We start from the raw sequence: 26,637 nt of genomic DNA, 5'->3' as shown, positions 1-26,637 counted from the left end.
TTTACAAAAGTTGATTTTTGTAAAAAGGGAAACTCTGGAGCCACAGAAGTGACCTCTGCAGGGGCTGGGAGGAGAGGTCAGATGTGACAGAGGGAGACTGTCTGCTGGGGAAGGGGGTCATAGCCCAGGAAGAGGCTAATGGGGCCTACACTGTGTGAGTCCATGTGTTAGATGTGAGATCCAAACTACAAAGCATACTTGTTACTAGCTACCTAATGCATAGCCTTAAAGAAATCACAGTTTATACAAAAATATACAAATGAACCCTTGTTGGAGATATCCAAGGAGCTGGAAAAAGAGACAAACCTACCTGTGCGCACCCCCTCTTCTGTGGTTCTCAGTCCCTGTGACCTTTACAATGTTCCCGTCTGCTGATGTGCAGGAGTGTGCATTTGTAAAATAAGTATAGATTACTGTGTGGACACCGAATACAAATAGGACCACACTGGATGTATCGCCCTAAAATTCTTTCTTTTACTAGTCTGTCCTGGAATTTTTCCTTGAAGGCCCTCCAGATCTTCCCCGCCCTGCTTAACTGTGGCACAGGGTAGGGGTGAGGGGATCTGGATATGAACCCTCCTCCCTAATCATCTCATTGAGGACTATGCCTGTGATTTCTTGCTCATAGGAGCTACTACAGAAATCATCGACATTCATGCTTCTTGGGGTGCATGTGTAAGGTTTCATGTGGGCAGACTGTGAGAATGGAAACTGCTTTATTTGTGTGTGTGCTACAGTCTATGTCTAGCGGGCAGAGGACAGCTTGCAGCAATCACTTCTCCCCTTCAGCTGTGGTCTCAGGAATCACACTCAGGTTGCCAAGCCTGACAGCAAGCGTGCTCACCTGCTGAACCATCTTGTTTGCCTGGTATGCACTTCTTAACTTTAGACTTTTTCTAAAAAAAAGATTGATTTACTTATTTTATGTATATGTGTGCCTGAGTGTATTTATGGGCACCACATGCATCCTTGGTGCCTGTGGAGGCCAAAAGAAAGTGTGGGATTTCCTAGATCTAGAATTACGGGCAGTTGTGAGCTACCCTAAGTGGGTGCTGGGTCCTCTCCAAGAGCAGTAGTGTTAATTGTTGGTCCAGCCCCCACATTAATGACTCCTGTCAATTCCCCACTTGCCTCCCAGCCCAAAAGCTCCCCCTCTGTCCATTCATCACAGCTAGCTAGTGCTAGCTCATCATCTAGAGATACCCTTTTGATGGGTTCCAGCCTTTCTTCTACTTGTCCTTGCTGGGATCCCACGGCCAACACTGTTTTCCTGAGTCCCTGAGACTTTTTTTTTTTTGTTTTGCTGTTTTTTTGAGACAGAATTTCTCTCTGTAGCCCTGGCTGATCTGGAACTTGTGCTGTAGACCAGGCTGGCGTCTGCCTCTGTCTCTTGAGTGCTGGGACGCAGATTAAAGGCATGCGCCACCACCCCCTGGCTCCTGAGACCTATCTTAGCACATGTAGCACATAATCTCAGGAATGATGACTTTTATTTCAGAATGTCTCCTCCCCGACCCCCCAGACCCCCACCCCCATGAAAGGCATAGCCGCAGGGCTCGGCACAGCCACTGAAGTGCTATTGCTTAGCTCTGCTGTTTATTCACTTACAGGTCTAGTGTTGGGTTCTGGTCTTGCTGCTGTGGAAGCCTGGTCTTCAAAGAGTGTTCTCTCATTGGATGGGGCAAGACATGCACACAGCTTGTTTGATTAGATACATTTGTATTAGGAGCCAGTTGGATGCTGCTGTGAGGGGGTGGCATTTCAGCAGGTGGGAGCCCGGAGGTGCGCTGAGGGCAGAACAATCTAGCAGAGAAACACTAAGATTTACCAGCTCACGGGGAATGATTACTGGGGCTGTCCGGCTTGGTTGTCACAACATAAACCAATCCAGGGACTTCTCCAGCAAAACAAAGCAAAACAAAACTCAAGAAGTGGTTTTCAAGCATGAAGGAGGAGGGGTGGGGACAGGAAAAATGTTTCAGGTTCCCTCTCCCCTGCCCTTGCCGAGGGAGTGTGAGAGCCGGCATGGCTGCCCTCGTTCTTTCATTCTCTGCGGTAGGCATCTCTGAGAGATTTGCTAGTGACTAGCATTTCCCCTTCCCGGTTGGCAAGGAAAGCCGAGACAGCTTTAGACCTCTGTGTGGAAGTGCCCCGTGCAGATTTTCTTACCTCTTATTAAAAAACAAAACAAAGCAAAAACAAACAAACAAACCTCAAAAACCAAACACTGTGCATTTGGGAGTTCAGATAGCAAGCTGGTCATGAATCAAAAGATAATACGGTACTGGCCGGCAGGACCCAACCAAGGAAGGTTCTGATTTATTAACTTGTCTCCAGAGTAAGATAAAGTGGGTGAATCAATAGACACTGGGCCTCCTCCCCTCTGTCTGAGGTCAAGCAGGAAACAGGGAGTGGAGAGATGAGCAAGAGAGTGGGGAGAGGGCATGACACTCCGGGGTAAAACACACTGAAAGGCACAGGGGCGGGGCATTTTGTGGGAGGTGGGGTGAGTAGGGTGAGATAGTTCTGGAAAGGGAGGTGGCTACAGGAATCCTGGGGCAATAGCCATGGCACTTCTTTGAGAAATGACACTTGCATCATTAGCTCTGGGGGTCAGGAAAGACAGCTGGTCCAAGGGTGGCAGGGTAGGAATCACAGAAAAGGCTGAACTCACTTAGGGGTGTATCTAATACTCCCCAGTGTAGATATCATGGAATAAGGGTGAACAATGCAGGCACTGTTTATGAAGAGGCCCAAGGTCTAGAGGCCAGAGAGGCAGAAAGAAGACAAGGGTGGTCAGGAGTGTCACGGGGGGTACAACCATCCAGTCACAGCCACATGAAAACCAAGATGGGGTTTGGGAGATGGCTTAAGTGTGACAACCCAAGTTCAGATTCCCAGTACCCACATGAAAGGCTGGAATTTATGACCCATGCTTATAATCCTAGTACTGGGAGGCAAAGATAGGAGGATTCTGTGGGCCCACTGTCCCATCAGCCTAGCCAATCAGCAAGCTCCGGGTTCAGTGAGAGACCCAGTCCCAAAAAATAGATAGGAACTGACAGAAGAAGATGACCTTTGGCCTCTACATGTGAACACATGAGTGCGTTCATGTACACATGCATCTCTCTCTCTCTCTCTCTCTCTCTCTCTCTCTCACACACACACACACACACACACACACACAGCCTGAGCAGTATCCGCATTAATGAAGATGGGGTTTAGTCTAAGATTTCATGGGCAACCTTGCTGAAGGAAAGTTTCAGTGGAGCCCTGGGCTCGAAAAGGAAGCGAAAGACTCCACCCAAACTAGCATGGCGATGTCTTCAGGAGGAAGACAAGTGGCAGAGACTGCAAGACTGAGGCAGGGACACACACACAAAATGATATTTATTTATAATAAATGAGCACGTTTTATATGACTTCTTGAGAGGCTTCCAACACAGTTGGACATGGTACCTCGCTCATCGCAGTTAATCAACAATTCCTTTAAGAGGGCCTTCTCACCTCCATCCCTCATTCCCTGCCATTAACTCTGTCTTGAGAAAAGCAAGCTCATATTGTGTATAAAAAGTGTTGATAGGCTGGGGGGAATTCAGGGATACTTCTACTTTGGGGATGGTGTGTTACTAGTAATTAAGTAGCTAAGCAGCTAGATGCTTAATTGATTCTTATCTTCAGCCTACTTGTGGGAAACAAGGTACCCTGAGGATGTACAGGGAGTAGAGTAGCCCCACACCAAGCCGTCTTTCCTTCTGGAACTTTCCCAGTGTTTCAGTGGGGCGGAACTGGATCCTGCCATGTTTACATGGCTCCAGCTTTGGCGGTTTGGAAGCCACTGAGGACGTGTGCAATAAATTCTCTCTGCTGCCTCGACAAACAAAGGAAAAAACAACAACTGGGCAAGCCTCCATTTCTAATGGGGACGGTGAAGCAGATCCTGAGACCACGGGCTGGCTGTCAGGTTGACAAATGAGTCTTCTCTTTTGAAAGGCACTCAGGAAGTTGAATGCAGAGGCTCCACAAGAGCTGTCACAACCAGAGGCAGGCACCTCCCACCCAGCAGCTGGGCCTTTTTAATTTGAAGGTGGAGGAGGATAATGTTTCTTGTGAACCTTGAGGGGCTTCCCTCCATATGTTGGAAACATGGCTAGACACCAAAGCAAAGAGGAAGGGTTAGAGGCTTCAGATAGGGAACCTGACTCTCACGCACACCAGAATTAGCAACGGCCTGAAGCCGTTGTGACGGAGTCTGCCTGTGATTTCAGCGCTGGACATGGTTTGAGAGCTTGGTAGTTTCACACAGGTTTACTCAGTCACCAGGGTTCTGTAGCTGTTTCCAGGATATAACCCATTGCCTGTCTCTGGTGATGGAGCCTCTGGGTTATTATAGGGGCTCATAGAGAGCAGAGCTACCCAAGGGAGCACTTTTCAGGCGGGGACATACCTTGGTTTAATGGGGTTAAAGCAAACACACATTTAGAAAAGCAATTTTTGCTTTGGTATCTAGCCCAAGAGCATTTTTTTCATGATTACAATATAGATAAATAAATACTAAAGCACGTATGCAATTATGCATGGGTGGGAGGATTTTTACTACATGAGAAGACTTTCCCAGTCAGAGCACTGGTTCCTCCTGGTCACAAGGGCCCCTACCCTGGAATCACTTGTCTTAGCATGGGTCATACCGACTTTCCAGGAAAGGGCTTTCTGGTCCACTGTCTTGTGACCTCTGACCTCTGGACTACTTCAAGGTTCCCTTGCACTTTGGGTTGAGGTAACAGCATCTCAGCTTGAGAGCACCGTGGCTGCCATATTTCACTCTTGTGCCACAGATGAGGCACTATCAAGAAAGAGGATCACTTCCCGTTGTCATGGAGAAGTCCAATTAATCCCCCAAGCAAACCCCCTGTTTCCCCCATTTCGGAAGTGACAAAAACAAAATGAGAACAACTCATTTTGAAAAGAGAGAAAAGACTCACACCATCTACAAGAGTCAATGTTTGAGCATCAGGGTCCCTTTCGGTAGAATGGAAATGTATAGCCAAGGGTCCCTTACCACGTTATACTTGGCTTGGCAGGATTTTTCTCATTGTTAAAACCAGCACCCACCTGTAGCCTCTGGGAGAGCAGAAACTGGGTCTGTATTGTTTGGCACGTCATCCCTCCCGCTGCTGCTCTCCCCCACCCCAGTAGCTGCTCAACAAATATTTGCTGAACAAATAAATAAAACAAAGCCACATTACAGAAGGCACGAAAAGCTGGAGAAAAGATGAATCATTCATAATTGCCCCACTGTGGGTATTTTGGCTTATTTCCTTCAAGTCTTATTTCCCGTGAATATGCTCTTTTCTATACATGTAAACATAATGTATTATTAGATTTAGCTCTGGGATGTGTTTTTGTATTTCTCTATTAATATGAATGAAATGATGAAGCGGAAATGCACTGAAGACTGTAAAATGTTTAACAAATATCTCGTTATTAGTTACAATAAGCAGAGAAATACGGAAATGAATGAGGCTGACTCGCCATCAATACTCGGCAGCACACACAGTCACGCTGCCCTTGGACGCTGCAAATACGCTTCTCTGCATCCTGCTCACCATGGGGAGCCCCTCTGTCTCATCTTGGCAAGAGAAACACCGACTTAAGCTTCTTAAAAATCATCTTCTCCAACTTCCCTAGCCTAGAGTTTTCTTCCATGTCACGGACGAAGGGTGAGCAGGGGGAAGAACAACCATGTCTCTCAATCTACTGAACAGCGGCAGCTTCCACGAGTGCTCTCCTCTCCAGCCTTCACTAGAGGAGAAAGAAGCTACCTTTCAAGGGCCAAGAAGCGCGGTACATTTGCTCTGTACTCAAAAAGGTAGACCCAGGGGGCTGTCGCCACAGCCGTGGTAGGAGCATCCAGCAAACCACAAAGCGAGGCTTGCTTTAGACAAAAAGTCACAGTTATCCTCTTCAGCATCCAAGATTTTCCCAGCATATCTATCGGTTCTATCCATGCTGGTTCTTTGAAGCCATGTGGGCTTGCTCCCCCGGAACAAATGCTGAGAACTCTCCCCACCCCAACTTCAGCCTCTTCACTTGCTCTCTCCAGCTAGGCTTCTGGAGACCTGATCTAACACTGACACAGTTTCTGACAGCTCATGGCAACTCTAGCCCCCCTCAAAAGGGTCACCCTGAAAAAAGCAAAGTGTTGTTGAAAGAATGAACCCTTGAATTTATATACACCAGAGGATGGATGGGGACCAGGCTCCCGGGCTCTTTGTGAGAGGAAGCCCACTTCTATCAGCACTGGGAACCTGCCCTGATGGGTTTAACATGGATCACACCCAGTATGGGTTTCTACAGTTTTCCATGTCTCTGATTCTGCACAAGTCCTTTCCATTGCTCCTCTAACTCCCAATGGTCTCTGTATAAATCCAAGCTGAGGGCCCCTCCCCCTGGACTCCCGGCTCTACTGCAGTAGAACACGGCTGGTGGAAATGTGGTCTCCACTCTAACTGGCCTTGTTTGCTTCTGGCAGTGTCTAGAAGCCCACTGAGGCTAAGAGCTTTGGCTCCAGGCTCTCTCAGACTGTCTGTCTGTCTGTCTGTCTGCCTATACTGGGTAATTCAGAGTCTTACTCTTCTTGACTGTCACATCCTTAGCTCAAAATTTGGTCCCGCTGTCCATCTTGAGTCATTCTGTGCCCTCACGGATACGTTCTGTTCACACCACTTACCTCCGTCTCTGGGGTCTGTAGAGTCCAGGATCACCTCCCAGAATCCACGCCCTCATCCCCAAACTACCACCCCTGCCACTCGCACTGCAGTGAAGGCTGACCTCCGCCTTAACCAACTGACCAGGCATGTGCCCAGAATGGAGTGTGCATAAGATGGGCATCACTAATCAATACTTCCTCAGAGATCAAAACATATAGCTAGTTTAAAGCTGGGCGTGGGGTGCACGCCTTTAATCCCAGCACTCGGGAGGCAGAGGCAGGCAAATCTCTGTTGAGTTCGAGGCCACCCTGGTCTACAGAGTGAGTTCCAGGGCAGCCAGGGCTGTTACACAGAGAAGCCCTGTCTCGAAAATCCAAATATATATATATATATATATATATATATATATATATATATATATATATACACACACACAAGTTTTTAATTCAGAATATCACCTTATAATGTGTCTAACTAGCTGTGAGCAGTCCCAGGTGAAAGATGACAGTCAAGCTCTAGCCGATGGATGGGCTAACTTCTTCTTTGTGCTCCGTAACCACACCCCCTCAGCGGGAGTGAGCCTCCCACCACACACGGCTCTTCCTCACCCAGTTAACTGCCTTGTTTGGCTTGGATGGGGACTCTCTTTCAGTTCAGGCAAAGCAGACAGCAAATATCCAGGAAATTGGAGAAAGAAACCGCGTTTGTCTCTGGCTGCTCTGCTTTGAGACGGCCTCCCTACTGAGCCTCTGAGAAGATCTCCCTTCTGAGATGTAAACCCCACTTTAGACATGAATGGTGCCAGCCCTCTCCCTGCCTTTCTGCAGACCCTGCTGGCTGGGTGGGACTCTGCCCAAGGCTTCATCAAAGGATGGGCGGGAAACTCCTGGAAGAGGCTTTGTTCTTCTTAAGCAGGGAGAACTAGTGACTGCTTCATCCCTTTCCTTTTGCAGGCTGCTTTGAATTTCATTAATACAAATGCTAAGACTATCAAATCTGGTTTAGCAGTTTGTTTTAACATTCACTGGCAATGAGTAACTAAATAACAAAAGGAGTGGTAGAACGTTCTGAGGGAACAAAGAATACTCAACCATTCGGTGAAACAAAAAAAAGGAAGTTACGTTTCGTTTCTCCCACAGGTGATTTTAGGAGTCAACAGAAGGTTCTGGAGAACTGGTGGAAGCATTTACTTAGTATTTTCTTACTTCTCCTCCTCATGCTTCTGAGGTAGCTGGACTAACCTGAGGATCCACGATCTGGGGAGCACGGAGAACTTACCCTCTGCTCTTGTGTGGCCACGAAGGTCTGGAACCCCGGAGCCACCCCAAAGCCCAGCTCTTGGATGAAAGGCGGCTCAGACTGACTGTGGATCTGAACCTTCACTCCTGCTTCAAACGCTGTCTCTTCTGAAAGAACAAATGTGGACAAAGCCGCGGGTCAGGGACAGCAGGTGTTCACAGGGTCCTGGGGCTGAGCAGCTCTCGGGGATGCTAAAGGTATCTGGCAGTCGGAATAATGACCCCACATCAGCAGCACTGAACCCTGAGCCTGTGGCTTTCCATAGAGATGGCGCAGTGAAGGGTCTTGAGATAGAAGGTAACCTGCATTGTGCGGACGGGTTCGGTGCAATCATAGGGGGTCCTTGTGACAGGGAGCAGGGATCAGAGAGAAAGAGAGCAAAGAGGCCAAGCTTCTGGCTTTGAAAAGGGAGAAGAAGTCACCAGCTAAGAGATGGATGCAGTTTCTAGAAGCTGAAAAGAGTTGGAGCGTGGATTTCCTTGCAGAGCCTCCAAAAAAAAAAACTCTGCAGAGCCTTGCAGACAGCCTTGGTTTTAAAAGCTATGAAAGACCATTTTAGAATTGTGACTTTAGAGCGTGTGTGTGTGTGTGTGTGTGTGTGTGTGTATTATATGTGTGTGAGTACTACATGTGCATGAGTAGCTCACCTGTGTGGGAGACTGTGAAGGTCAGAGGCTGAAATCAGAATGTCTTCATCAGTTGTTCTCCTATCATCATTGTCACCACCATCATCATCACCACCATCCTCCTCCTCCCCCATTATTATTCTGAGACAGTATCTCTCCCTGAGCCTGCTGCTCAGTATGTCTGCTAGGCAGGAGAGTCCCTGAGATCCACCTGTCTCTAAGCCACTCTAACCCACAAGTGCTGGAGTTATACATACCACAGGTGCATGCCACCATACCCAGCTCTTCCACATGGGTTCTGGGTAATTGAACTCATGTCTTCATAGTGTCCTAAGTACTTTACCTACTGAGTCATTTCCCTAGCCCAGGACCTTAGAACTTTTTATTTTTATCTGTCTGTCTGTCTGTCTGTCTGTCTATCTTTTTGAGAGGAGGTCTCACTATGTAGCTTTGGCTGTACTGTAACTCATTATACAGATCAGACTGATTTCAAACTCACAGAGATTCACCTGCCTCTGCCTCCCAAGGGCTGGAATTGAAGGCGTGTGCCACTATGCCTGTCTGGAATTTCTTAAAAAGACTTATTTTTTTTTTTATTAATTTGTGTGTGGTATGTGCACATGAGTGCAGGTGCTTTCAGAAGCCAGAGACGCTGGAGCCGAGGAGATTGTGAACCGTGGGCTGTGGTTGCGGGCTCTCTTTCTCTGGAAGAGCAGTGCGTGCTTTTAACCAATGAGCCAACTCTCCAGCCTGTGTGACCTTAGAATTAGAAAAAAAAAAGTGTTGTTTTCTGTTATAGCCAGAATGTGAATCTAATTCAAGTCCATTAGGCTACCTCCCTGTCTCAGCCACCACCGTATTTGTAAAACGCGACTAGAAGATGAGTAACATTCCTTCCCAAGCTGCCATCCCGCCTCCTGGAGACAGTCTCTGAAGCTCTTATATTTTATTTACTAAATTCTTTCCTGGGCCATGAGCTGAAGATGAGAATGTCAGGAAGAGAAAAACAGTGTATAGAATTAGAAACAAAAACACAGGGCTTGCTTGAACACCTGCCCCCTCTGAGCTTCAGGAGATAGGCAGCCTGAGCAGAGGCCGTCCTGACAGCCCGGGCGGGAGAAATGGCCCTTGGCAGTCAAAAGGGCCTGGAGAGGCAGAGCCTGGCTTCTCAGTAAGTTGTGCTCACTGTTGGTGGAGCGCAGCATGCACCAGGGGCATTGCATCAGCTTACAGATGAGGCTCTGAAGTTCAAACCTGTACAGCTCTCCCTTTCCCTGTGAGGAAGGAGCCTGGCTCCGCAGCCCTGCTCTCCCGCCCCCACTTCCAGCCTTGCTCTGGGAATAGCCCTTGTGGCCACACCTTCCAAGGCTGCCAGGATTGTCTATTGCTGGTTCCCTGTAGCACATAGATACACAAATCTCTTGCCTCAAGTGTCCTTCTGCGTTGTCCACCTGATGCTTACCGTATTTGCCTTAAAGAACTCATTCCTCAGCCCCACCCAGAACAACTCCTTCTTGTGCACTTGTTGTATTCACCTGCCAGAGCTCTGTGAGACTCTGTGACTGTTCCCTAGCTGCCCATCTCCTTCCTTGGGCTGCAGCATCTTTAAGTCCAGAGCTGAGCTTTGTCTTCACCGGGACATCCAGATACCTACTGAATGAATGAGCGGGTGCTCTGGAACTGAAGCGCAACCACTGACTAACAGGCAAGGCCAGTCTGGATTCCAAGTTAAATGTTCCCAAAGAAAAGAATGGGGAGAAGGTGGGTACATGCAAAAATGAGGGGAACTGGAGTAGAAGGTGAGAATTAGGGAGGGAGGAAGGATATGTCAGTGCTGGGTCCATGGCTTAGGGAAGGTCTGGGGCGCACCAAAGCTGCCAAAGAAAAGGGGGCAGTCACAGGGATGTTAAGACTGTAGAAAGTGTGCCAGTTACTGACTGAGGCAGGCTTGACCTGGTCTGTGGTTTGGAGATAGGAAGTACATTCATAATTTCGACACGGCATCCAGTGGCTGATATGGGCCTTCATGAAAAGGGACCCTTTGCCAGGGTATGGCTTCAGATGGGGCTTCATACACTGGGACAGAATCATAGGCAAGCTATATATATACCCCTCTTGTGGTCAACTGTTCTGTGGTTTCTTCACCAAGATCGCCCTACCTGTGATTGTTTGGATGAAAATGGGCTCCACAGGCTCATATGTTTCAACACTGATCTCCAAAATGGGCTCCACAGGCTCATATGTTTCAATACTGATCTCCAGTTAGTTAAATTGTTTGGGAAGGATTATGAGGTGTGGCCTTATTGGAGGGGATGTATTACTGGATGTGGGATGTGAGGTTCCAAACACCCATGCCCATTTCAGTTAACTCTCTGCCTCCTGCTTGTGGATTCGGATGAAAGCTCCCAGCTACCATGCCTGCTTCCTGCTTCCATGGTTCTGCCACGATGATCAAGGACTTACCCCCCAAAATAAACTCTCCTATAAGTTGATCATGGTGTCTCTTCACAGTAATATAAAGTAACTAAGACACCATCCAAACACCCATGTACACAGGTTCCTGTTCTCCTATGATTCTGTGTCACCATCTCCTATATACAGTGTGCTTACTGATGGTGCGAGACTCATTATTCCTCTCAACCCCTGGCCTCACCCATGGCTGGTAGAATCTCAGTGAAGGGTTTTCAGTCAGGGAGGAACACTGAGTGAGAGTAGGGTGCCTAGTGGTTCAGTTCCAGCAGCTATGTTCTCTAAATTCTGCCCAAGAAAGGGAATGAGTAGCCCAAGCACAGGCTAGAGCAGCTGAGAATCTTGGGACGCTGAAGTTATGAGGATGCTCGGGAGTGCTTTCAGGGAGCCCTGGGAAGGAACCGGTAAGCTGCCCGCACTTGTTTCTAGCTAGTTGAAGCTGCTATACAACTGGGCTTAGGAAGGTGTCTAGCCAGTAAAGAAGGGCTTAGCACGGCTGGTGGCCTCCAGGAAGAAAGAAAGCTTTTCTGTGGAGACCACCATGAATAATGGGCAAAGCAATCAACCCAGGGAACTGGGCCAGTGAGGACCACATGGGAATAATAAGACTGGGCTGGAGGTTTGCAAGAGGCTTTGGTTTATTCTAGAAAGCAATAGTAGCTGTGGGAGCGAGTAAACCTAAAGCAAGTTCATTTTATTTTACGTTAACAATAGGATGGATGAGAGGAGCAGATGATGAATCTCTCTCTCTTTCTTTCTCTCTCTCTCTCTCTCTCTCTCTGTGTGTGTGTGTGTGTGTGTGTTGTGTGTGTGTCTGGGTGTTCATTGCATCCATGCTGTATGTACATGTTTGTACAGATGTGTGCATGTATATGTGCAGGTATATCTGCACTATGGTCATTGGTATTTTTATTAATTGCTCTCCAACTTATTTTTTAAAAAGCTTTTTTCTTAACCCTTGTTTTTCTCCTCTCTCTCTCTCTCTCTCTCTCTCTCTCTGTGTGTGTGTGTGTGTGTGTGTGTGTGTGTGCGCGCGCGCATGCGCGCACATGAGTGCACATATTCATGGATCCTAGAGGTATCGGATTCCCCTCTTAACAATGAGTCATCTCTCTAGACCCTCCAACTTAATTTTTAAAGGCAAAATCTCTCATGGAAATGGAGCTCATTGAATTGACAAAACTGGCAGGCCAAACCCCTTTGTGGTTCCACCTGTCTCCACTCTGTCAGCTCCGGCCTTACTGATGTGTTCTGCTCTGCCCAGCTTCTGTGTGGAAGCTGGAGATCCAAACTCAGGTTGGCGAGGTCGCCTCACAGGCCCTTTGCCAACTGAGCTGTCTCCCCGACTCCCAGTTTCTGCTCGTCTGGACTAGTGCTGTGCAAGAGGCAATTTCTGCATGGAAGGAGCCACGCTCTGTAACCCTGAAGTGTGTGGCTCCAATGATCGAGAAACTGGGCCTTTTATTTTAACTAATGGGAACAAATTGGCCAAGCCATTGTGTAGCTGGTGACTTAACTGAAGAGCACGGTGGTGGAGCATCCAACCACAAGCCTTCTCAGGGTGGCAGGCATGCTGGTGACTCCACAGTCCCTGTCCTGCCTCCTTGAATAGCTTTCCCTGTGTGTCCCTTGTCCACAGAGGTTCTGGGCCACTCCGGTGTCGATCTCAACAGCAGGCGCAGGTGGATTTGTGGGCAGGCCAAGCTGTAGTTCTCGGCTATCCAGCTCCACTCTCCCCAAGTCTCATTTCCATGTCTCTAGGGAGAGCTTGCTTCTATTCCTCCCTAGGGCTGCCCTTTATTTTCCTCTGGATTGTTCTCCAGGTTACTTGTGAATGGCAGCCCACTCCAGCCCCAGCTCCTCTGCCTCCCATCTCCATCATTTCCTGAATATGGTAGGCACTTTATTGAGAGCTGAGGGACCAAATACAGTTTATTAGAACTAAACATTTAGAACTAAACATAACCTCGGACCCCCTACCTTTGAGGTTCTAGAATACTCATTGAAATCACCCCGAGAGCTCATAGTCTATCATATTCCCCCCCCCCCCACCTCCCTTTCTCTTTGATACAGAGGCACTAGCACTAAAAATTCTGACCCAGGCATTATGGGGAGAACCAGGAACCTTCATTTCCAGGGATTCTTTACAGGTCATCTGAGCCACATTTGGAGAAACAGTGCTGTAGTCCAGAGAAAGAATGACTTGCTCAAGGTCACTCAGCAAGGCAAGGGCATAGCCGGGGCTTAAAGTCAAGTCTCTCTCTCTCTCTCTCTCTCTCTCTCTCTCTCTCTCTCTCTCTCTCTCTTTGTTGGTCTTTTCCAAGACAGGGTTTCTCTACATAGCCTCAAAGACTGATTTTTAATCTAGCATTCTTCGTGTGGTTCATTCAGTGTGAGCAGGTGCCCTGCAGTTCTGAGGGTCTGAATGCGGAGCCATGAACAGGCATATATACTTCACGGTCACTTCCCCGGTTCTGCCAGCACATGGCTGACACAGAGCAAAGCTTCATAAATACTGAATGAACAAAATGAGTGAGGGCCTAAACCCCCACACATACCTGCTGTTCCCTGCCCCGGGACCTGCTGCATCCACCCAGGTTCTGAAGGAACAGGGAAACACTAGTGCCTGGGACCCACAGGTCTCACATGCTGAGATGGCAGAGGGACAACCTGCACAACAGCCACAATGAAATCTGTATCTGGGACCCCCACATAGAACAAAATGCCAATGTGGGCTCCTTGTTGAAAAACAGTGTAAAAAGTGATAGAGTGTCTGCCAACAATTACTTATGGGAATGAATTTCAAATGAAAAAAAAATTCAAGAATTCACAGGTGGTAGTGACAGCATCACACTGGGCTGGTGGCCCCCGCCAGCAGGGATCTAGTGTGACTGTTCCGATTGCCCAGCGGCTGCTCATGTCACTCTCGACACCAAATGCTACAACACCACCTCCTTCAAAGGCGCAGGCCCTGGTGCTGTGAAGGATTTGTTTACACGTCCTTGAACACCAGGACTTAAAGCCTGAGCAGCGCACAGTGAGAGAGCAGAGCAAGGGGAAGCTCCCCCACACACAGCCTCAGAAGCCCGTGCTAATTGGGACAGAGCGAGCGGAACCCCAGACAGCTTAACATGAATGATGGCGCTGCATCACGAGGAGCGTCGCTCAGCAGAGTTCAGCCTGCGGAAGCCAGGCTCTGCCAGCCTTCTCTGGGAGTGTGGCCTGGCACGCGCAAGGTGAGATTTACCTGGGGAGGTGTTTTCTGTGCTAGCAGAATGGATTTGGGAGCTCCGCGGGAGAAGGCAGGAGTGACGGGAAGAATGCATAATGGGGCAGGGAAAGTACACGGCAATAAAAGAAGCTTAAATCTTTAATCTTTGCAAATTACAGGAAACACGCGGAGGAAATAAGCACGGGAGAGAAGGAAAAGAAGTGGCTGTGAAAGCAGAGGGAATTTTCTAGGCTCAAGCGAGGGATGTGTTGCTACAAAGCCATCTTGTTTTGGACAAAACTAACTTTATTACAGTGACTATGTGCGGGGGAGGGGCAGCTTCAAGGGCAGCTTGAGACAGGGGGAATGGCACCCTAGAGGGGATGTCTCTTAGTGCAGGACAGCTGCTGCTCACTCACCCCTGTGCCACGCCTCCCCGCTGCTCTCTGCTATGGGGAGGTTATTGGGGGCCTTTGGGAATTTACAGATGGGGTCTCTCTTGCCCTCTGGCATCTGGTTGAGGAGGTAGTCGTGGAAGGAAGGATCAGTAGACCACTGGTGGGAGAGAGGTATCTCAGGCTGAGGTGTTTGTCCCTGTGCTGGCTAGTCTTTAGGGCAACTTGACACAAGCAAAGGTCATCTGGGAAGAAGAAATCTTTTTTTTTTTTTTTTAACAGGCTTTCTCTGTAGCTTTGGAGCCTGTCCTGGAACTAGCTCTTGTAGACCAGGCTGGCCTCGAACTCACAGAGATCTGCCTGTCTCTGCCTTCCAAGTTTTGGGATTAAAAGTGTACACCACCACCTCCCGGAAGAAGGAATCTTAGGTGAGAAAGATCGTCAGTAGGAGTGACCTGTAGGCAGGTGGGGCATTTTCTTGATTGATGATTGATGCAGAAGGGCCCACCTCCCTTTGGGCAGTGCCACCCCTGGTCTGGGAGGCCTGAGTGCCATAAGAAAGGAGGTCAAGACAGCCATGAGGAGCAAGCCAGTAAGCAGCACCCCCTCTGCATCAGTTCCTACCTTCACATTCCTGCCCTACTGGAGTTCCTGCCCTGCATCTCTCAGTGAAGGACTGTGACGTGGAACTAAGCTGGCATAAACCCTTTCCTTTCCAAGCTGCTTTGGGTCACGGTGTTTCATCATAGCAATAGAAATCCTAAGACAGCCCCTATTTGCCGGGTCATGGTGGTCAACTGCTTGTCACTCTAGAGGACCACAGCTCAGACCGGGGTGAGGGTGAGGGTGGGGGTCCTGGGAGTTTGGGAGTGCTCTCACTCCGCTCCTAGTTTGCTTCTCTGTTCCTGAGATAAAACTCTCTGATCAAAGCCAACTAAGGGAGGACAGGGCTTGTTTGGCTTACAGTGACAGCCCATCCTTGAGGGAAGCCAAGGAAGGAACTCAAGGCAGGAGTTTGACGCAGAACCACAGTGGGCTGCACCCTCTTACATCAATTGTTCATCAAATCAATGCCCCGAAGACACGCCCACAGACCAATCTAGTGTAAGCAATTACTCAAACCAGGCTTCTTCTTCCCTCTTTAGTTTGTGTCAAATTGGCCCATGTTCTTTCTGACTCCTGAGAGCAGCTCTCTCCCCTCTTCCCTAGTGAACAATGCCTCCTCCCCGTCCCTGTTCTTAGTCCCAGGCCTTGAGCTAGTCTTGTTGCTTTTCTGTGTTTTGCCTGCTCTGTTGTAACCAGCCCTGGATCAATCTCTCCTCTTATTATTCAGTTGAGGGTACCCTGAGTTCTGCCTGGGTTTCGATTGGTGGAGCCCCCAAGGAATCTTTCATTTAACTCCCGAGAGACAGCAGAGTTCCCACTGGGTCACTGTTCCCAGAAGAGCTGCCATATTGTTTGGGTGTCCTTAAGGGTAGAGATCTCACCCTCTGAGGGAGCAGGCCAGGTTCCACAGCTTACTCCTGAGTTGTGTGAACTCTACCGGTCTGGAGATTGGATCATCAGGCCTAGGTCCACTGCCCTCACCTTCCTCAACAGCCCCCTTCAAGGCTCACCCCTAAGATGGTGTACCCCTTTCCCAAATGAGTGAGCCAGGGGTTTTGAGCAGGCTGAAACACATGGCTCTCCTACCTGGAGGGAGAGAACGACAGAGAACCTGGGATGGTTGGTGAACTGCTTGGAGGTTCGGGGTTCAGCAGGGTGAAGTCAAATTCATCTCTCAGGCCTCTCACAGGTTATTCACTTTCGGGGTTCTCATTCCCCACCCCCACCCCCATCTGTAAATGACTATGAATGCCATGAGTTTTCTCCAGGGGGGATTGTGAGGCTTAAAAGGCAGAGTCAAGGTTAGGAAGAACTCAGCCATTTGCCGCGTCACTAACATCACACCGTCAGCATCAAGTCAGGGTTTCTGGCTTGTGTTCTTGTGTTCTACCATGTGCTGTCTTCCAGTCCTCTTTGCTTGGGCTAGGTAGCCCTTCCTCAGCTCCACTTGGTTAGCCTCTGTCCGTCCTACTATCACGCCTCCTCCAAGCTGTCCTTCCACCACTCAGTGCCCAATATCTAGGACTTTTCATCTTGATCCTTAGTTGTCTTGTTAATTATCTGACCATTGAGACTGAGTGATGACCTTTCATAGACCCCAATACCGCCTGTGGGCATTTTTGTTTGTTAAAGAGCAGGGGTCTAGTGGCAAAGTAGGCAGAGTCTCTCTTTCTGGAGCTATGTTCTGGGGCTGGGTAGCAGCAAACAGGGACACTCATGATGTCTTGCTTGTGTGTTTGGCATGTGCTAGGAGGAGCAGTGGGGGAGGGGCAAGGTATGTCTTTCTTGGATGGGATTTTGGGGAGGCCTTAGGCTCTGGCATTTGTACGATAAACCCAAAATAAAAGGAGTGGGGAAGTGTGAGATGACATAGGGAAGGCCTTCTAGGTAGAGCACGCAGCAAGTTTAAATGTCCAGGACACAGGGTGCACTCGGCCTAGCTCAAGAACAGCAAGGAAGTAAGAATGGCATAGATGTGACCAGAGGTTAGTTGGTCATCTCATTTATTCCTCAAAGGTACTCTGCAAGGTCAGTGTCCCCATTGTATAGATGGGTAAGCAGAGGCCCAGTGAGGTAACATGACCTAGTTACACAAAGCCAATCTAGAATCCAACCTTGACCTCCCCGTTCTTTGCCTTCCTGTGTGTGGCTTTACTTAGACACTTGGTGCCTTTTGGTATCCCTGGCCATGTTCTGCACTGGGTTGGGGTCCGTTGAACCTTTGCAGGCCAGGATCCTGAGCCTCCTGAGTGTGAGGCCTTCTCTGGGACTCATAAACTACAACACTGGCACAAGAACAGTAAGCATGGGGGTTTCACAGCCTAACTGGGCTTTTCCAGCCATGCTGTGGCGGCTGCCCATGTCTCCACTGCACTGAATTTTATTCATCTTTTATGTTATGAAGAAACCAAAATCTAGGGGAAATCACGAACAGGTCTAGAGCCTAGGATTTGTGGATGCAGAGGGCTCTGGTGCAACAAGCGCTCTAGAACCTTCAACAATTCAACAAACTTGGCATTTTTCAGGTGAGAAGACTGAGGTTCACAGAGGAGGGAGTGGCCAGTGTAGCCTGGTAGGTGACAGCCAGGCAGCACCAGCATTCAAATGTCTTAGTCCTCACATCCCTCTGTCATTTATTAACTGACCACATGACTTATTGGCCGCCCAATAACATGCCCATAGTCTCTAAGCTAATCAGGGATGCAAGGGAGAATATGCTAACTTATGGTGGGCTCGGCAGCTCCTCCTCGTTCATCTCTAGGCTTTGGGAAGCTCAGTGAGAGCTTAACAGTGACCATGGTGGGGACACGAGACCTGGCACTGGTACTCAAGGGACCAGGTAGAAAGGGACTGTTAACCCTCTTTGAGTTTGACCAGAAACATTGTTTTGGTCCCTGTGCCTGGGCAGGCACTTGAGAACTCAGAGGGCCCCAAGATCTGGCAAGAGAAGCAGGTGGGCTCATCATCAGAAATGTGGGCACTGGAGCCAACGATCTAACTGATTTCCAGCCATGTGATGTAAGTACCATGTGGTCCCAGAGAGGTTGCATTCTCTCTTCAGAGTCTCAACACCTTTTGTTTGTTTGTCAAAATGATGTGGGGGTTAGTTTTAGCTTTAACTTGCTGTGAGCTAGGAACTGTGGTGGTCCACAGGCTCAAATATTTGAATGCTTAGTCACCAGAGAGAGGAACTGTTTGAAAGAATTAGAAGGATTAGGAGGTGTGGCCTGTTTGAAGGCGGTAAAGACTAGTTGGAAGAAGTGTGTCACTGTGGGTTGGTGTTGAAGTTTTAAAAGCCCACACTAGGCCCAGGCGCTCTCTGACTGGGCCTGTGGACCAGGATGTAAAGCTCTCAGCTACTGCTCCAGCACCATGTGCACCACCAGGCGCCCCACTATGATGATAACGGACTAAACCTCTGAAACCATAAGCAAGCCCCTACTTAAATGTTTTTCTTTTTTAAGAGCCGCCATGGTCATGGTGTCTCCTCACAGCAATAGGACAGTGACTAAGGCAAGGGCAATGTGTAAATCTCTTAGCTTCACTGCATCTCATTTGAAAAAACAGATTGAAAAAATAGACACGACTGTTGAGAGCTCATATCAAATCAGATGGGGCTGATGTTTTCCAGTCAGGAAGCCATGAACTGCTGTCTATCTAAAACTGGAGTGTGCATGTCTTGCCCTTTCTCTTTGCTCCTCCCTTGTAGACAGACCCAGGAAGGCAGTCGCCCTGAGTAAGACAATCCAATATGAGAAGGACACGAACGAGCTCCATTGCTGCCAGATGACAGCTTTTGGTAGAAGAAAAAAATATCAACACTGGGTCCCCTTGCAGGATGGCTTCAGTTGTCTGTCCTGGGCCAGTGCAACACATGAAACACAGTGCTCTAATGACTGGTGGTCTGGGAGGGGCTATTGAAAGGCTATAAGACTTTGGGGAAAGCTGCAATCCCTGCTGAGGAGTCTTGGAACGCACTAATATTTTAAAGACCCTGGGACAAAAATGTGATACTTTGTTGGACAGTTACTCAAAGAAATCTTTTAAATATGTTTCTCTCTTCTTTCTCTCCCCCTTTATTTTTTCTTCCTTTTCCTTTCTTTGTCTGTGTGACTCTGTGTGTGTGTGTGTGTGTGCGCGCGCACACATGTGTACATGTGTATGCAGGTGCCCATGGAGACCAGAAGGCGCTAGTGCTACCGGCAGTTGTGAGCAGCCTGATGTAGGTGCGAGAAACCAAACTCGGGTCCTCCGCAAGAGCTCTTAACTGAGAGCCACCTCTCCAGCCTTATACATTTTTCATTTTAAAGTGGAAAGGACTGAGGTAGACCCAGTCAGATGTAGATTCCAATCCTGGTTTCAATACTACTTAGCTAGGGCACTATGGAAGAGACTTGCTTCTTGGCAGCTGTTAGATATGTCGACCAGTGAAAGGGTTAGAAATTCCTCTGCGTGTGGATCAGAGGATCAATAGCACCTCCTATAATGCAGGGCCAGGTGTCCATGCTGGGAAAAGAGATAGGAATGTTAAATTTTGGCCAGGCACCAAGAAGTGTGGCTAAACAGAATCTTTGCAAAGCAGGGATCAGTGAAGGCGCCGGGTATGGAGTTTCAGCCCAGTTTCATTACAAAAAGATGTACCCCAAGGATTTTTTAAAACTTACATCTTTCCCTAGTGCATTTGGGCTCAGAGATGATAAATTGTTTGATAAGAAGGCTGATCACTGGGTTGGGCCGTCAGCATGTGGGAGATGGCACCTTTGAAAAGCCTCTGGGGAGACTCATGTCTCTGAAATTATAGAGGCAGTTAGTGGATGAATATGATTCTATTTATGAAAATGTGGACAGCAGAAGTCAGGTTTGATGAGGCTGCTGAATGGATCTTGTAGCTCACTGACCGATAAGTGTACCAAATTCAAGATCCATCCTAAGTGAGAGAGAATTCATAGCAATCGTATTTGACGATTTTTCTCAATCAGGGAATGTAAAAGCATGGAGGTTTTCATGTGTGGTGATCTAAGAGAAAGGTTTTGCTGTTAAGAAGGCATTCTCCCGCCTCTGTGTGGTGGGAAACAGTGGTCGAGGCCTGAGCTTCCTACAGCTGAATGTCTGTGAGTCCCCCAGGGACCATGGTACAGTCAGGATTCGGGACGTGTCCTGAGATTCTGCATGATTAACAAGCTCTTCGCTGAGCCCAGGCTTCTGGATGAGGCCTGACTTCCAGACCCACATGAGTAATTATCGTAATAATTATTGTCATTTGTGTGTGTGTGTGTGTGTGTGTGTGTGTGTGTGTGTGTGTGTGCGTGTGTGTGCCAGAAGAGGGTGTTGCACCACCTGGGAGTTATAGATGGTTGTGAACAGCCCAACATGGGTGCCAGGAACGGAAGTTGGTTCCTCTGAAAGAACTGCAAGTGCTCTGAAGTGAGCCGTCTTTCCAGTCCTCACATCTACATTTTAGCAAAGCACACCAGGCCAGTTACCAGATGGTTTGGCCTCTACCTAGAAGTCAGCCTAGTATGCTCTGGGCTGATCTTGGCTTTCTTCTCTCTGTACTCGAGATTTCAGCAACCCATAATAACCACACAGCCACCTCTGACTCACACGTATTGCCTCGTAAATGGGGAGACCAAGGTCATTTCTTCTCTGCAGCTCCCCTGAGATGATCTTTTCCTCCCTTCTGGGACTGACAACCCCTCCCTGTTCTCCATTTTTATTCTAGTGGTTATAGCACCCAATGGTGCTCATTCATGTTCCCTGACCACAATGTGAAAACTTGGCCACTCCTTAGACACTGGATGGAAAAGCTATAAAATGAAAAGATTTTGAACTATGCCAGACCCATATATGGACGTTCCAGAAAGTCTTTAGATTGTATACTCTTGAAAACCTAGCCTGGATCTTCGCCTGTATCCCCGAGATGCCTGAACACACAGTGGGTGCGGAGTGAAGATTTTCTAAAGAGGAGACATGATGACCAAGGATGGGTCTGTTTCATCAGCTCCCTGGGTATTCTCTTTGAACTGCTGACTGGCTGGGACCTGTAACAAGATCGTATGTGCTTTCTGCATCACACTTAGTAAGTCTCCAGCCAGATAAAAATCAGGTTGCTTTATAGATGCCGGCCTCCAGCAGCACATCTAATTAATAGCATCATTCCTCCTGAGTCTTCAGGCACCTGTGGAGATGGCCACCCAGCACTCTTCTCTGAGAGTGAGCAGGGCATCTCAGCTGGCGGCTGCATGTCACTGTGCTCTGGACTCTTCAGAATTCAGGCCAGAGCTGCTGCCTCTTATTCCTGGGAAGTCCTTAGGACCTGGCACCACGGCAAGAGTTTTTACTGGGAGCAGAGATGCTGATGAAACCATGGCAACCATCAGTCTCATTCTTGTCGTGTCCCATTTGTAATGGGGGGTAGGAAATGTATTCTCCCTGATGGCTGCTCAGGCCTTCCAGCTATGGTAAAAATTTATGGTTATTTTTAATTTAACTTTTATATTTATCAAAGTAGTCTATGTACATAATTTTAAAAGCTAAATGGTGCTGCAAGGCACTGAATGAAAAGCATCAGTTTCCTGATCCATCTCTGAACCCTTTCTGAAGCATCAACTTTAAGCTCACTGCTTGAGCTGTCTTTCCTGTGTTCATGCTTATAATTCACAGGTAACGACTGCTTGTCAGTTATGTCTTAGGGATACAACTTCGACGTGATTTCTCCTGAGTTCTTACCATGGAAAATGAATATGTGGGCTCCTTCCATGGGATGCCTATGATGTACACTTCCTTTCTGGTCACCCTCTGAATACAAGTATAGATTTCGATTCAATTGGTGCTTAGCTTTTACATAATTATGACTATATAAATAAATGCTGTCCACGGTCCAGTCTTGTAACATAGAAAGGCACGTGCTTGTGTGTTCTTGTGTGCATGGGTACATGTGTGTGGATGAATGGCATGTGTGTTAAGTCAGAGGATAACATCAGGGGTTGTTTCTCAGGCACCCTCTACCTTCTGTTTGAGACAAGGCCTCTCAGTGACCTGGAACTTCATCAAATAGGTCACGCTAGCTGGCCAGTGAGCTGCAAAGAACTGTCCCCACCTTCCATCTTGCTATTGCTGGGGCTATAGCCACAAACCACTGTGTCAGCTTTTTATTTGGGTTCTGAGGATTTGAACTCAGGCCCTCATGCTTTTGAAGGAAGTGCTTACCGACTGAACCCTCTCTCCAAGCCCACTGAGGGTTGCGATTTCAGTTTTTCTAATTTTCCCCGGCCTTCGGTTTCGTTTGGCTTGGCATTCTGCTTGTTCATTTGTTCCATTTTCTCTCCTGGAGCCCTGACCTGGGAGCAGAACTCTGAAATGCCTTTCAGGACTGGCCAGATCCACAAAAGTGGTCCCTCCTGGAGCCCACAGCTGCCTGCTTTACTTTGGGTTCTCTGCCTCCTCCTCACACCTGCCCTTTTCTCCGTCCACATCTGGAATTCTCCTATGCCAGGTTCTCTGTCTCCGGACTCCCACAGGATCCTTTTTCTGTCTTTATTCTCTCACCTTGCAGTAACTTCCAGAAAAATCTACCCAAGACATATTTTTCTGAATTCCAGTTCTGCACTCACACCTCATTTGCAGTCTGGTGAATGTAGGATTCTGTATCAAACAGGAAGGACCATGGCCTCACCTCCAGAGATGCTCTGCCTCCTGTGTGTGGTCCTGTTACCTGATTCCACATCCCAGGGGGACAACCATTTCCTTCCTCTCCAAAAGCATTTAAGATGTCTTTTTTTTTTAATATTTCTGCCAGCCCAGATTTTTCAAATTTTAGCCTTGACCTATGTACTCCGCCCCCATCAGACAGGGCTTGGAAGGGCTGCATCAGTTCCTTCCCAATGGCCTGCCCGGTCCTTCAGTTCTGCCATTCCAGAACTCCTACTATGGAGATGCTGGATTTTTTTTTTCTGCATTGATTCTCTAATTTTTATGTTTTTTTCTCTCCCATTTACATCTGTTGGTATTTTAATTTTCACTTTTGGAGTAGAATTGTTAAATTTCAGTCCTCCTATAGATTGCATTTTAATGTATTTTAATTTTCAGTTTTTCTTCATCTCAAAATGTCCCTTTTTAATATTGTCCAGTACATCAGTGGATGTATTACTGTTCTTCTCTCTTCTGAGGATGCTAATTGAATCATTTTGATGTTTCTGTGTATTTCATGCATTTAGTTTTTCATTTATTTTGTACTATATATTACTTAATATGACTAAGGTGCTTTTCTAAGGCCATCATTTACCTTAACTCATATTTAAACCTGCCTAACAATACAATAGAGTAGATATTATCATTCCCAATCTAGAGGTGATAAAATATGCCCAGAGAAATGAAACAGCTCACCCTAGCCCACAGAACTGGGAGGCGGCCTAGCCGGGATTTGAACCTCAGCACTCTGACTCTACAGCCTGTGCAATAGATTAGCAAGGATCTCTACCTCAAACATTTTTGTGTGCTCGCTTTTGGGTCTTTAGTTAGTCTCAGCCCTTAAATGAGTGGCGTCCCTCAAATGCTTGTCTCTGTGGTTGTCCCTTCATGGTTAGGAGGTACTTAAAGTTTGTAGACTTCCCTTGTCTCTTTTGGGGGGACTTGTTAAGTGATGTCACACAAGCATGATCTAACTGGGTCATTTAGTCTGTCCTGACTCGTCTCTTTAGCTCCCAGGCATCTCCAGACCTCTGTGAGGGGTAGAGCAACAGATAAGCCTGTCTGGCTGGGTGTCCGCCTCTCATAAGGATTCTGACTCCTTGTGTGTTTCTCCTTTAGCACCTCACCCTGTCATCTGCTGGGCCTGACCACCCCAAGTCCAGAGTATATCTCCTTCTTCTGGGGTAAGAGAGGTAACTCTGTGGTTGTTTGGGTCACAGAAGGATACCGGGATGCCCACAAGCTCCTCCCCCAATACTGGGAGGCCTTGCTGGTCACCTGTTGCCATCTACCATGATCCATCAGCGCTCTCTGAGCTCAGCAACATGGAGGACTCCCTCCCCAGTGAGGCTTCCTGCTTTCTGCTTGTCCTTATTTGGAGAAGGTCTCTAGACCCAGAGGTCCGACTTTATCTGAATGTTGTCCCTGAACCTGGATAGCTGATTTATCTCTAGCGTGACCCTTGGCACAGTTCCCTGCTAGAGCTTTCCCCCTGTTGCCCATATGGGAATTAGACATTGTGCTAGGAGCCTTACAACAGGGTTGTGCTTCCGTGTATGATAGCTAAGACTTGTCCTTTATGATAGAATCTTTATGAATTGCTCACATTGTTTAATGCAAATTAGGTGATTCCTTAGCTACCATCCCCAATCCTATCTATCCCCTATATGCTGGAATAAAGCTGAGCTGACTCACTGAAACTGTCTCCTGGAGAGTTATCTCCATCAGCCCACAAGCCCTGCTCACTTGCTTCTGCTTCTTCCCTCCTCATGGACCAATGGCTAATCACCCCCGAGGAAGAAGGAGAACCACACCCCAGACTTTAAATGAACCCCCTAACTTTACTCTCTAGGGTTCTGTGGTGGGAACGATGGGGTCCTGGTTGATTTGTCAAGGTTCAAGTCAGTCACCAGCAGTCTCCCTGCTGTCCGTCTTCCACAGATGACACCTGCCATTGTCCCTGTGGGTTTTACCTAAGAAAATTCCTTTGGTGCCCTTTGGGAAGGCTTTAGGAGGGAGTGTCTCATAAATGGGAGTGTTCAGCCCATTGTGTTTATACAGAATTCTCCACCAGCAGTTGCTATGAGGTTCAACTGCTTCCCAGACCTGCTTGGAGCCCCTTTCTCCATCCCAGCAGGAGGGGGGTGATATTCAGAGCAGCTCCGTGAGATAGACACAGCCATAGAATCAGCCATCATGTTCGTATCAGTAACCTCTAATCCCCTCTAATCCTCCTTCCTTCTTTCTTTCCTTCCTTCCTTCCTTCCTTCCTTCCTTCCTTCCTTCCTTCCTTCCTTCCTTCCTTCCTCCTTCCCTCCCTCCCTCCCTTCCTTCCTTCCTTCATTTCTCTTTTTAGTATGTGCTTATATGTGTGCACATGTGGGTATGGGTTGCATGTATGGAGGTTGGAGGATAACTTTGGGTGTTGTGGCTCAGCTCCTGAGCCATCTAACTTTTAGGTAAGACATGGTCTCTCTTTGGGAATGTGAGAAATGTCCCCCACATAGACAGGCTAGGCTAGCTGGGTACTACAGGCTTCCAGGAATATTCCTGTCTCTACTTCTCATCTCTTTATCTCTGGAGTGACAAACCCATGTCACCACACCACCTTTTTTATATGGCGTCTGGCGATCCACACCTGGTTCTTCACATTTGCAAGACAAGCACTTTACTGACTAACCTACCCCGCCAGCTTCCCATTCAGTGGTTTTCATACTGGGTTCCCTAGAGCCTTGGGGTCTTCCAGGGTTGGCCATAGGGAGCAAGGGAGAGAAATAGACTGGAATCTCTACTTCCAGGGTAGCTTTACTCTCATCTGTTTCTACGTGGGGAGCTAACCTTTCCTTCAATACAATAATTCCACTCTTATAAAGAAAAGAGGACCAGGCAACAAAGGAGGCAGGAAAGATTATTTCCACGTGTCACTCACTTTCCAGAGACATCACCCAAACCACTCCTCCTCAGCTGTTTTCCCAGAAGCACTTTTACAGCAACAATTTGCACATTAAAGGGGTTTGATGGACTGAGCATGGTTGCTTTGGGCTTCCTATGCGGTTTTATGCTTAATTCAACTGCTTCATCCACTTAACTAGACTGCCCCTGGGGAGCTCACTCAACTTCTCTGGGACCTAGTTTCTTCATCTTTCACTGGGCACTCTAATACCTCATTTCCAGGGGATCAGGAAGGGGTCATGTGACAGAATGTTTGTGGCACACAGTAGCTGATCATTAATACTTGTTTCTTCTTCGTCTTGGCTCTGGCAGTATGCATAATTCAAGTGATTTTTCATTTTCTCCATCAACAAATACTTATTATCCTATGAGACCCAGATTCAAGATGCTAGGAGCTTATGTGTTATGGGAAGGGACAGACCAAAATAAATAAATAAATAAATAAATAAATAAATAAATAAATAAGGTAAATCATGTAGCACATTTGAAGCAAGGAACACAATATGGATGAAAGGACCAGTTTGGTAGGTGAGAGATGGAGTGAGAGTAGGCGGGGTCACAATTATAAAAACAGAGTTCAGGGAATTTAGGCCTTACCCAGCAGGTGATAATAGAGCAAAAACTGGGCAGAGGAGGAAATCAGGTAGGCATTCGAGTAATGGATTATAAGCAGAGGGAAT

The 26,637-nt window shown here is 47.7% G+C and overlaps 1 protein-coding gene across 3 annotated transcripts in view; it reads right to left on the bottom strand.

The window, feature by feature from the left end:
- The window catches only part of Asic2 (acid sensing ion channel subunit 2), a 1,092,647-nt gene that overhangs the window by 63,009 nt on the left and 1,003,001 nt on the right, over positions 1-26,637 (bottom strand). For all 3 annotated transcript variants that reach the window (XM_087910224.1, XM_087910223.1, XM_087910225.1), the window contains exon 3: positions 7,989-8,116. In XM_087910224.1, the coding sequence (XP_087766350.1) occupies positions 7,989-8,116 (128 nt within the window). The remainder of the gene's footprint in view (positions 1-7,988; positions 8,117-26,637) is intronic.

Source organism: Myodes glareolus, chromosome 9 (assembly GCF_982192425.1).
Source record: "Myodes glareolus chromosome 9, mMyoGla1.1, whole genome shotgun sequence".
Taxonomy (NCBI): domain Eukaryota; kingdom Metazoa; phylum Chordata; class Mammalia; order Rodentia; family Cricetidae; genus Myodes; species Myodes glareolus.
This window is presented reverse-complemented; position numbering and strand designations above follow the sequence as displayed.